The 13,066-nt window shown below is 41.2% G+C and overlaps 1 protein-coding gene across 3 annotated transcripts in view; it reads left to right on the top strand.

Annotated features, from left to right (window-relative positions):
* Positions 1–13,066, top strand: part of Dpp10 (Dipeptidyl peptidase 10) — a 470,951-nt gene that overhangs the window by 16,138 nt on the left and 441,747 nt on the right. For all 3 annotated transcript variants that reach the window (XM_070092527.1, XM_070092528.1, XM_070092526.1), the window contains exon 2: positions 5,995–6,733. In XM_070092527.1, the coding sequence (XP_069948628.1) occupies positions 6,650–6,733 (84 nt within the window). In that variant the 5' untranslated portion in view covers positions 5,995–6,649. The remainder of the gene's footprint in view (positions 1–5,994; positions 6,734–13,066) is intronic.

The raw sequence follows: 13,066 nt of genomic DNA, 5'->3' as shown, positions 1-13,066 counted from the left end.
TAAACCCATCCGCTGACAAGTCTGTTCCCAAATATCTGAACACATTCACTTCTTCCGTACTCCCTCTCTCCAATGTGATATCCAATTTTTCTTTACCCGATTCGTTTGATACCCTCATTACTTTACTCTTATCTATGTTCACTTTCATCTTTCTTCCTTTACACACCCTCCCAAACTCGTCCACTTACCTTTGCAGCTTTTCTTTAGAATCTCCCAAAAGCACAGTATGATCAGCAAAAAGAAACTCTGTCAATTCCCAATTTTGTATTTGATTCTTCATAATTTAATCCCACCCCTCTCCCCAACACCCTAGCATTTACCTCTTTTACAACCCCATCTATAAATATGTTAACCATGGTGGCTTTACGCATCCCTGTCTAAGACCTACTTTTACTAGACAGTAATTTACCTCTCCTACACACTCTAACCTAAGCCTCAATATCCTCAAAAAAACTTTTTACACCATTTAGTAACTTACTACCTATTCCATACACTTGCAACATCTGCTACATTGCTCCCCTATCTACCCTAGCATATGCCTTTTCCAAATCCATAAATGCAAAGAAAACTTCCTTACATTTATCTAAATATCGTTCACTTATATGCTTCAATGTAAACACTTTGTCTATGCATCCCGTACCAATTCTAAGGCCTCCTTAAGGGTTCATCTGCGATCCTGCTCTCTGTCTTACCTCTAATTCTTTCAGTAATAACCCTACTGTACACTTTACTTGGTTTACTCTGTTAACGCATTCCCGCCATAATTGTTACTCTCTCTTTTATCTACCTTCCCTTTACATAAAGAAACTATATACACTCTCTCCCAATCCCTAGCTGCTTTACCCTCTTTCATTCTACCCACTGCCTCACCCACCTCTTCCACACTCACATCCGACTCTTTACTCCTAAAAGATGTTATACCTCCCTGGCCAATGCATGAAATTACTACTCTTCAAAATATTCTCGCTATTTTTCCAGTATCTCCATCTCCCAATCTATTAACTTCCATATTCTGTTTTTAACTGTCAGATCTGTTTGTTCCCTAGGCTTTCTTAACCTCATTATCTCACTCCAAAATTTTTTCTTATTCTCAGCTAAATTTACTGACAACACCTCGCCCACTATGTCATTTGCTCTCCTTTTGCACTCCCTCACCTCTCTCTTCACCTCTCTGTTGCTCTTCATATACTCCTCTTTCCTCCCGCACTCACCCTTTTATAGCCACAAACTTTTGCCCCGCATTCTAACACTGCATTTTTATAACTATCCCACCCCTCTTCAACCCCCACACTACCTATACTCTCACTAGCCCACCTTTTTCCCAGTAGTTGCTTGTATCTCACCCTAACTTCCTCCTTCCTTAGTTTATAAACTTTCACCTTTCTCTTACTTGCTGTTGCCATTTTATTTTTGCCCCATCTACCTCTTACTCTATAGCTATAACTAAATAATGATCTGATATATCTGTTGAACCTCTATAAACATGCACATCCTCAAGTCTACCCATCAACCTTTTATCCACCAGTACATAATCTAACAAACTACTTTCATTACGTGTTTTATCTTGAATACTTATTTATCTTCTTGTTCTTAAAATGTGTAATACTTATTACCAAACCTCTTTCAATACATAGTTCAGTTAAAAACAAATGCAAATATATATTCATAAAATGTTCCAGTGGGCAAAGAAATATAAGATAAAGTTTAACATTGACAATTTACAACAACATTGATATGGAAAGATTGATAGACTTAATACGAGCAGAAGCTACAAAACGCGGACTAACCTTCTAACAAAACGAAAGGAACACGTGACTAATACTGAGCTAGAAGAGTTATTATATAGAAAAACAGCAACTGAACAAAAACCAGGAAAATGATAGGATGGAATATATAGACTTAAAAAGAAAAGACAGCAGTGATGTTACTATTCAAATAAGATTTTAAATATCAGAGATAAAATTGTACAATGATCGTTTACTGCCCACATATAATAAAAATTACCGGAGTGAGAAATATGGTAGGAAATATAGTACATATACCCAACGTAAAGTAATAAAGCCATAAACATAGAGAAATATATGTATCATCATGCGAAACCTTCAATAATTCAGCCATTTTCCATCAGATGTCAGAAATATAGATGAAATGAAGGTAGAAGTTTACAAGAGAAAATTGGACTCATATCTCTAAGAAGTGTCAAATCAGTCAGGATGTGATGTTATGTGGACCTCTGGGCTACCTAGAAGAAACATTCTGGTTGAACAGTTATTAATTAATAAGGGAGCCTGACCTTAATTTGTCCTACGAAAGTAGAACCTTAGGAACCGGTCCCAGATATATTACATAAATAGTGCAGTTCATATATAGAATATTTTGATTTCTAGTTCTCTGTAATTTCAGCACAAATATGAATAGCTTTTTACCACATCTTTGTTATACACTACAGTAAGTCCTCATTTAACGTTGATAGGTTTTTGGAAACTACGATTTTAAGTGAAACTACGTATAACGAACCCAATTTTACCATAGGGTAATTGATATAAACATCAGAGGTGCACAGTGCACTTTCAGCACTCATTGCAACAAGGTTAAATCGAGGATTAAATGTCTGCAAAGCAAAACTTTTAAGGAGCATCTGCCACCACGCAGTTTAAAATCAATAACAAATATGGAGGACTCGCTGAGCACTTTCGTACCGAATCGTTTATTTTCGTGCATTGGTTTGATTATCGTATACTTTATGAATTTTTATTTTACAATAATTTGTATTCATTCGATTTATTTTCTCAGCGTTATAACGAAACGACGTTGAATGAAACGACATTATTCGAGGATGCTGTACTTCAAGGAATAGTCTCCTTTTACAGGAAAATTCTGGAAAACTCCTTGGAGGATATGAAATGTAAGGCTTAGGGTTCTTAACATTCCTTGGTTGTATTCGATATTTCTCAGATGGTCAGGTAATTCCTTGCCAATTTCAACAACTGACAGAAAGTCATAAGTTGTAGAACAAGCTTTTATTGGGACAACTTTTTGCTCTACACAGATTGAAACGTTGTCCCAATAAAGTTTGTTCTGCAGTGTGTGCTTTTTATTCACTGTAGTCGGCAGTACGACATTTGAATCCAATTTAAATCAGATGTATAAAAAAAACAACGAGGCTAATGTTTTTAACTTTGATTTATAGTCTCTCTATTACGTCTCTTGAATCTTTAAAATACAAATAGACTCCAGATTGTCAGCAAAGTCGAGTTGCTCCTTATCTCGGGTCAGGTGCCGTCAGTGTTTGCTTTTGCCTCAGATTATTATATTCTCACAAACACCATCACTCTCCCAGATGAGAATACCTTCATGCTCATTGATTGCTGGACGTGACTGGTCTGAACAGTAGAGCAATATTTTATGCTAATAATGTCAACTAGGTTTGTAACAGTTGTATTATGAACTCTGTAGGTATAGAGATTATTATTATTGTTACTGTAACTGTATCGACCCCCTCCCCCCCCCCACACACACAAGAAATTAGAGAAAGTGCAGAGGTTTGCAACAAGACTAGTCCTGGAGTTATAGGGCATGTCCTGCGAGGAGAGGTTAAAGGAAAACGACGTGACGACATTGGAGGACGGGGGGGGGGGATGTACATGATAACAAATAAAATCCTGAGAGCAATCGACAAAGTGGACAGGGACAGGATGTTTCAGAGATGGGACACACCAACAAGGGGTCACAGTTGGAATTTGAAGACTCAGATGAGTCACAGGGATGTTAGGAAGTATTTCTTCAGTCACAGAGTTATCAGGAAGTGGAATATTCTGAAAAGTGATGTAGAGGAGGCATGATCCATACACAGCTTTAAGAAGAGGTATGATAAAGCTCACGGAGCAGGGAGGGAGTGACCTAGTCGCGACCAGTGAAGAGGTGGGGCCAAGAGCTATGACTCGATCCCTGCAACCACAGTTAAGTGAATGCACACTCACCCAAGCACGCACGCAGATAGAAAATGAAAATGTGTGCGTGTGTGTGTACTCACCTACGAATATGTGGCTCCAGGGTTAGATTCACAGCTCTTGCCCCCACCTCTTCGCTGGTAGCCATTTGTGTGTGTGTGTGTGTGTGTGTGTGTGTACTCACCTAGTTGAGGTTGCAGGGGTCGAGTCCTAGCTCCTGTGTGTGTGTGTGTGCGTGTGTGTGTGTGTGTGTGTGTGTGTGTGTACTCATCTATTTGTACTCGCCTATTTGTGGTTGTAGGGGTCGAGTCGTAGCTCCTGGCCCCGCCTCTTTACTAATTGCTACTGGGTCCTCTCTCTCCCCCTGCTCCATGAGCTTCATCAAACCTCGTCTTAAAACTATGTATGGTTCTTGCCTCCACTACGTCACTTTCTAGGCTGTTCCACTTTCTGACAACTCTATGACTGAAGAAATACTTCCTAACGTCCCTTTGACTCACAGGAGTCTTCAACTTCCAAATGTGACCTTTTGTTTCTGTGTCCCATCTCTGGAACATCCTGTCTATGTCCACCTTGTCAATTCCTCGCAGTATTTTATATGTTGTTATCTTGTCTCCCCTGACACTCCTGTCCTCCAGTGTCGTCAGGCCGATTTCCCTTAACTTTTCTTCGTAGAACAATCCCCTTAGCTCGGAGACTAGTCATGTTGCAAATCTTTGCACTTTCTATAATATCCTAACATGCTTGGCTAGGTGTGGGTTCCAAACTGGTGCTGCATACTCCAATATAGGCCTGACATACACGGTGTACAGGGTCCTGAACGATTCCTTATTGAGATGTCGGAATGCTATTCTTAGGTTTGTTAGGCGCCCATGTACTGCAGGAGTTATTTGGTTGATATGCACCTCAAAAGATGTACCTGGTGTTATACTCACCCCAATATCCTTTTCCATGAGTGAGGTTTGTAGTCTCTGGCCCCTAGACTGTATTCCGTCTGTGGTCTTCTTTGCCCTTCCCCAATCTTCATGACTTTGCACTTGGTGGGGTTGAACTTCAGGACCCAGTTTCCGGACCAGGCCTGCAGCTTGTCCAGATCCCTTTGTAGTTCTGCCTGGTCCTCGTTCGATTGAATTCTCAATAACTGTCACCCTGTCATAGAATTCCAGTAGGTCTGTGACACAGGATTTCCCGTCCCTAAAACCGTGCTGGTTGTCGTTGATAAGCTCATTCCTTTCTAGGTGTTCCACCACTCTTCTCCTGATAATCTTCTCCATACTATACATGTTAGTAACATTGGTATGTAGTTTAGTGCTTCGTGTCTGTCTCCTTTTATTAAAAATGGGACTACATTTACTGTCTTCCATACCTCAGGTAGTCGCTGTTTTTCGATAGATGTGTTGAAGATTGTTGTTAGTGGCACACACAGCGCCTCTGCTTCATCCTTTTGTGTGTATATGTGTGTGTGTGTGTGTGTGTGTGTGTGTGTGTGTTTTGTGTGTATGTGTGTGTGTATATGTGTGTGTGTATGTGTGTGTGTATATGTGTGTGTGTGTATGTGTGTGTGTATATATGTGTGTGTATGTGTGTACTCAAATATATGTTGTTGCAGGGTTAGATTCACAGCTTTTGCCCCCACCTCTTTGCTGGTAGCTGTGTTTTTTGTTTTTTTTATTTTTTTTTGTTTTTGTTTTTTTTTTTTTTTTTGTGTGTGTGTGTGTGTGTGTGTGTGTGTGTGTGTGTGTGTGTGTGTGTGTGTGTGTGTGCGTGTTCGTGTGTGTATGTGTGTCTGCGTGTTCGTGTGTGTCTGTGTGTATTGTGTATGCGTGTGTCTATACATGTGCATGTGTGTGTTCGTGTGTGTGTGTGTGTATTGTGTGTGCGTGTACCTGTGCATGTGTGCGTGCGTGTGTTTGTGCTTGTGTGTGTGTGTGTGTGTGTGTGTTTGTATTTGTGTGTGCGCACGCGCACGCGAGCAGTGACATTTAATAGAAGGACTTAATTGCTACTTCGTGGAAATACTCTTTATTTATTTATTTAAAAACAGTTATGAAGTGCAGGTCAGTAATTTATCACGTGACACAACAAACTTTAACCAAAATACAGAACTAAAGTGAGACGTTTTCGAAGAGTGTAGAACACCAGAGGCAGGTGACCAGTGGGGTTTAAAACAGGGTTCTAACAACGAATTCAAGAGATAAGAAAATTCTGTTTAAGATTAAACGGGAACCGGAGTGCAGTGACTAGGACAACGTAACAGAGGAGTGTGCATAGCAGTGCTACGAAGCAGTGATCATAACAACATTACGAAACAGTGATCATAGCGACGTTATGAAGCAGTGATCATACCAACGTTACGAAGCAGTGGTCATAACAGCGTTACAAAGCAGTGACCGTAGCAGCATTACGTATCAGTGACCATAACAACGTTACGAAGAAATGACTATAATAACGTTACGAATCAATGACCATCATGTTTTTAAGCAGTGACCATCATGTTTTTAAGCAGTGACCATCATGTTTTTAAGCAGTGACCATCATGTTATGAAGCAGTGACTATAACGTTACGGAGCAGTGACCATAACGTTACGGAGCAGTGACCATAACGTTACGGAGCAGTGACCATAACGTTAAGGAGCAGTGATCATAATATTGTAACCAAGCTGTGACCTCTCTCACTGGGCCGAGAGACAGCGATCAAGATGACAGCAGCACCAGATCCAAAGAACAAAAGGGACCGTAGGAAATCAGCTGCTGCTTCTGCCACTCAAGCCGCCGTAGAAGAGGTGAGTTACCACTCTTGTGAGTTACCACCACTTGTGAGTTACCTCTGCTTTTATGTGTTACTGTTCTTATGAGTTGCAGTTACACTTGTGAGTTAAGACACTCTGGTTGTGTCTGGGATTTTCAAGTTACAGAGAACTGTGAGTTACAGTTAATTGTGAGTTAGGAGTCTTTGTGAGTTACAAGTTATTGTAAGTTAAAAGGGATGCAAATGCGTAACACCTAGACTATACACACACCATAAATTCAGTGCCCCTTCTGTGTCCACAATAAAAAAAAGACATTTTCTAAAGCCAGTGGCGCCAAAAATGCGAAATTTGATGTAATTCCGTAAGAATTACACAAGCATAAGGTTGAAAGCCGAGGAGCACTTAATGCAACAGCGATTTTCTAAGTTTGTGACCTATTTGAGGCCAATTCCAGTGCTCAGACCTACCCGGCTCCCTTCTGTTTCATTAATAGCATCCCTGGGTTGCAAGAAACTGCCTATTCAGTTATTAGAACGACCCTACTAAGAGTCCGGAAGTTGGCAATTCAGCCAGTTTTACACTTATTTTCAATAAATTCCAATTTAACAACAAAATAGGCAAAAAATAATGTAGGCTTTCCGGCCACTAAAGCAACTTTCCCCACCGTACACTAATCACGTCCCCAAGCCTCTCCTATTTAACATTTGCCTTCCAGTTTATACAAACCCTCGCAAAAAATTCTACTTTTTTTTTCCTATTTCTCGGCTAAGAATACTCGGTCGTGGTTTAGGCCATCCCAATAATTGAAGCAAACCTGGAGGTGTAGGTGATAACGTGGGACGGTGGGCCTTAAAATTTCCTTTGCACTGGAAAAGAGCCTAAAATCCACCATTTCCGCTTATTTCATACCTATTTTAGTCCACTTCTGGTTTTAAAGTGGCCAAAATCTTCGCCATTTCACTATTATGTCTTCTGTCTGTTGGCGCTAAGAAACTGCCAGTTAAATCACATTGAAATTAACCGCCAGTTAAATTCACTTTTTTAACCCAAACGCAGGAGCAGAGGTTAGCTGTTCCCATCATGCACTGCGTTAGTCAGGTTTTTTTTCATACCACTGATACCCACTGCATAGACCTATTCTCTCATGTCTATGAGAGAATGGGTCTGGAGCCATGAATTATGCATACTGGTGCATTTATGAAGTCTGACGTATGACACACTAATATGTCTTGGACATCTTAGGGGTTAAAAAGGTACTTGTTAAATCAACATCTTCCATTGAACTTTTAATTTAGGCGAATACAAATGTGTCATCTTGAAAATAATGGAAATACAAAAATAAATCAGCTTTAAATTATGCTAATACAGAGGTTCAACTTTAAAACTACACGAATACAAGTGTCATCTATCAAGTTACATTAGGTAAATTACGGGGATGCAGAGCCTAAGGTTGCAAATGAAAGAAGCAACAGATGCTTATGTATGGTGCTGCTTCTGCTGCTGTTGCTGATTTACCAGACATTTTGTGACATTTTGGGTGTCACAGAGCTTAGTGATGTACGGGGTGTATCAGAGATTTATAGCAATGAGTGTGTCACGAATTATTCTAAAAGCAATGAGTGTGGCAAGGAGCATGGTGACACAGCTTAATGAGCGATCCAGCGTGTGCCTTTGTGACGCATCGCGTGCGTCATGGAGTACAGGTAACGCAACAGGCGCATAAAAGAATGCAGGGACTGATTCAGTAGGTGCATCACAGAGTATAAGGAGTTTTGCAAGTCTTGTCATGGAATACAGAGACGCAACGACTGCGTCACGAAGCACAGTGACACAGGATGTCAATACTTACTACTGTCGTAAATCAAGAGTAACAGAGCCGTATTTAAAGAAATGCAAATATTGATATCTTAAATCAGGGGTCACCAGCTCCCAGAAATAATTATAAAAATAAGAATTACTATATAGTTAAATTCAAAACGACATTTCGAGTTAAAATGAAATCCAGTCCTAAATCAGGTATAGTATGTGTTGGCTATAAAATTTGTGAAAACAGTTCTGGTATGGTAAATTTAAAAGAGGAATTATATGTCTTAATTTATAATGTAGCAACAAATTGTAAAATTAAATGCATTTTCGGTCAGTATTAACAAGTGTATTACATCTGGGATTTACACACCAGTTGATATTTAGGGTTTGTTGAAATTCACAAGATCGATCACTTCAAGTTGGCACTGTCATGCAGCCACAACAGCCACTGTCATGCAGCCACAACAACCACTGTCACGCAGCCACAACAACCACTATCACGCAGCCCCAACAACCACTGTCACGCAGCCCCAACAACCACTGTCACGCAGCCCCAACAACCACTGTCACGCAGCCCCAACAACCACTGTCACGCAGCCCCAACAACCACTGTCATGCAGCCCCAACAACCAGTCACGCAGCCCCAACAACCACTGTCACGCAGCCCCAACAACCACTGTCACACAGCCACAACAACCACTGTCACGCAGCCCCAACAACCACTGTCACGCAGCCCCAACAACCACTGTTGTCAGCATAGTTGCTGATCCCTGTGTTGTATAGCATATCAGTATCATCCATGTGCTTTAGATAGGAGATCCCTAGGCCTGTGACTGTGTGACGTCATGGGATGCGCATGTGTACGGTCGTACCTCTGCCTCCCTCTCAGTCGGCGTTTGACATAGGCTAGGACAGGCAGAGGCTGGGCTCCATTTCCCATCATCACAGTCTGACAATGTATCGTTACCATCCAACAAGTGTGTCTACCTTCAACCCTCGATATTTCCATTTAAGAACCACTGTCACACAGCCACAATAACCACTGTTACGCAGCCCCAACAACCACTGTCACGCAGCCACAACAAGCAACCACTTGGCTCTTTAGATCTTCATATATGTAAGTCTTATTTTACAGTGGTTATATTAAACTGCCGTGGCAGAGGATACAGTTAAGAAAGGCACTGTGAACGTATGGAGGCACAGCTAAGGCAGAGATGCACAGTGTTATGCAGACTACTGCATCATTGTAATTAATTTATTTGTAATTTATGAATATTGTGAAGGCTTACTCAGCCCTGTAACAACTTCAGTCAGTATTACTAAGACTGGCTCCTCCTCAGGAAAATTAATGTATAGAAAAAGAATAAAAACAGACAAACATAAACACTTTATTATTTAGAAAATATAAAATATAAAACACTTAAATATGAAATATTGATCCTACATTAAAGAAAATGAAAAATGAAAAATGTAAATATCTGAATTCAACGCTAATATATTTAAAACTTGGGTGTCTGGTGTTGGTGACACTGCGTGTTGCTGAAATCGTAGCCGCTGCTGATGATGGGGGGGGGGGTCGCAGGTGTTGGTTACAACCCACTGGCTAGTTCTTCACAGTATAGCCTTGATTAATCTTTCCAGATGACAGGAAAGCAGGTTTTTTTCCACTGCAATGATGAGGGGTTATATCCTGCTACTTGCATACACAAACAGGTAAGTGGATCAGAATTTGGGACATCTCAGAACGTTAGTCCGTCTCCTTCAATTCTACTCATTGATTGGCAGGTGACCCTCTCTGTCATCCAAGCTGGAAAGATAGACAGGTTACCCACTGCTTAAGAAATCACTCTCCATGATAAGTACAATACATAAAAGACGTGGTGATTATTACAACAGTCAACTTAGAGCAAGGCTGAAAGGACTAAGTTTATTATTGGTCAAAAGTGAAGCTTTCAACCAATAAATCCACTAGAATACAAGGCAGACATGTACTTACAGTAGTGCTGGGAGCTGTGAGTCTAGTGATTACTGTTTGGACCGGAGCCCCACACGTCACCTTTCGGGGGGGGGGGGGGAAGAAGGAGGGAAAGGGATAGCGGGAGCTAGAGTGACCCTACCTTAACAAGCAGCCGGCAATCAAACTATCACTTTCGGGGTGGGGGAAAAAAGGCGGGAATAGCGGGAGCTAGACTTACCTTAACAAGCAGCCGGCAATCAAACTATTGTTACTATATACTCCCTCGCTACTCCTATCTATTGAACTTTTCCCTCACAAATATAAAATAGTGTTTATAAGGTGGAAAAAAGAGCAGCAAGGAGAACAGTGACTGAAGGTATGCATTATAGGCAGGTAGACACAGTGTAGGCTGGTAGACACAGTGTAGGCAGGTAGACACATTGTAGGCTGGTAGACACAGTGTAGGCTGTTAGACACAGTGTAGGCAGGTAGACACAATGTAGGCTGGTAGACACAGTGTAGGCTGGTAGACACAGTGTAGGCTGGTAGACAGTGTAGGCTGGTAGACACAGTGTAGGCAGGTAGACACAGTGTAGGCTGGTAGACACAGTGTAGGCTAGTAGACACAGTGTAGGCTGGTAGACACAGTGTAGGCTGGTAGACACAGTGTAGGCAGGTAGACACAGTGTAGGGTGGTAGACACAGTGTAGGCTGGTAGACACAGTGTAGGCTGGGAGACACAGTGTAGGCTGGTAGACACAGTGTAGGCTGGTAGACACAGTGTAGGCTGGGAGACACAGTGTAGGCTGGTAGACACAGTGTAAGCTGGGAGACACAGTGTAGGCTGGTAGACACAGTGTAGGTTGGTAGACAGTGTAGGCTGGTAGACACAGTGTAGGCTGGTAGACACAGTGTAGGTTGGTAGACACAGTGTAGGTTGGTAGACACAGTGTAAGTTGGTAGACACAGTGTAGGCTGGTAGACACAGTGTAGGTTCGTAGACAAAGTGTAAGCTGGTAGACACAGTGTAGGCTGGTAGACACAGTGAAGGCTGGGAAACACAGTGTAGGGTGGTAGACACAGTGTAGGTTGGTAGACACAGTGTAGGCTGGTAGACACAGTGTAGGCTGGGAGACACAGTGTAGGTTGGTAGACACAGTGTAAGCTGGTAGATACAGTGTAGGTTGGTAGACACAATGTAAGCTGGTAGACGCAATGTAGGCTGGGAGACACAGTATAGGCTGTTAGACACAGTGTAGGCTGATAGACACAGTGTAGGTTGGTAGACACAGTGCAAGTTGGTAGACACAGTGTAGGCTGGTAGACACAGTGTAGGCTGGTAGACACAGTGTAGGGTGGTAGACACAGTGTAGGCTGGGAGACACAGTGTAGGCTGGTAGACACAGTGTAGGCTGGTAGACACAGTGTAAGCTGGTAAACACAGTGTAGGCTGGGAGACACAGCATAGGCTGGTAGACACAGTGTAGGTTGGTAGACACAGTGTAGGCTGATAGACACAGTGTAGGCTGGTAGACAGATTGTAGGCTGGTAGACGCAGTATAACCTGGTAGACACAGTGTAGGCTGGGAGACACAGTATAACCTGGTAGACACAGTGTAGGCTGGAAGGAACAGCAAAGATAGCTGCTCTGTTAAAAAGATGGATGCTTCAAACAAGAGAATACAGAAGATGCTGTTCATTCAGAAAGATGAACAAATAAATGGTTATTATTTATGCATAAGACAAACTACTTTACTTAGATACAGTAATAACCTATTTTTAAGGAGTGTTAGTGTTAAAAAATAACTGAATTACGTCACCAGAATACTAATTACTTCAAGGGAGTTTATACAGACGAGATCATTTCACTCAAAGGATCTGAGTTTCAACAGCAAAATGTCTTTTAAAAGCAGTGGTGAAAATATTTCCGAAGTGTAGGCTATCACATAGCTGAATATAATGCCGCGAGTAGCAGACTGTTCACTGATGGGGAATTTGTGAAGATATAAATGGGATGTTGAGGACATATACCCTGACAAGGTTGCTTGTATCAGTAGTGTAAGTTTATCTCCGTTGATGACATAAGAGACAAGATGTGTAACACATTGATAAGGAAACACGTTTTTAAACATTTCTCTTTGTCACCAGATGAAAGAAACGACATTCCAGACTTTGCTCAACTTCTGTTTCTTTAAAAGACGGATTCAGATTCTGAAATTATGTAGGAGAGTTTGAAAAATTATATATTACAGAAATCAATAATCATAATGGTGAGTATGTGAGCAAACTTAATTAACTTGTGTTGTAAAACAGAGTGGTAAATTTAACCTAGTGTAGTTGCAAGGATTAATGAAAATGTATCTGATTTGAACGCTAAACATCCCTTGCAATTTCACTGCGTTATTCGCCAATAATATTTGTGTAATAAGATTCTCCTGTTCGATAATGTAATGAGTGTTATTGCGTCATGCATGAAGTGTATCAAACATCGTGGCCTAAAACATTGTAAATTTCAAAGCTTCTTACTTGAGATAGTTGTAAAACATTGTAAATTTCAAAGCTTCTTACTTGAGATAGTTGCTGAGGTCAGGAGCCTGAGGATA

The sequence above is a fragment of the Cherax quadricarinatus genome, chromosome 39 (genome assembly GCF_038502225.1).
Source record: "Cherax quadricarinatus isolate ZL_2023a chromosome 39, ASM3850222v1, whole genome shotgun sequence".
In the NCBI taxonomy this organism is placed as follows: Eukaryota; Metazoa; Arthropoda; class Malacostraca; order Decapoda; family Parastacidae; genus Cherax; species Cherax quadricarinatus.
Note: the sequence above shows the minus strand (reverse complement) of the source record. Positions and strands in the feature narration are given on the sequence as shown.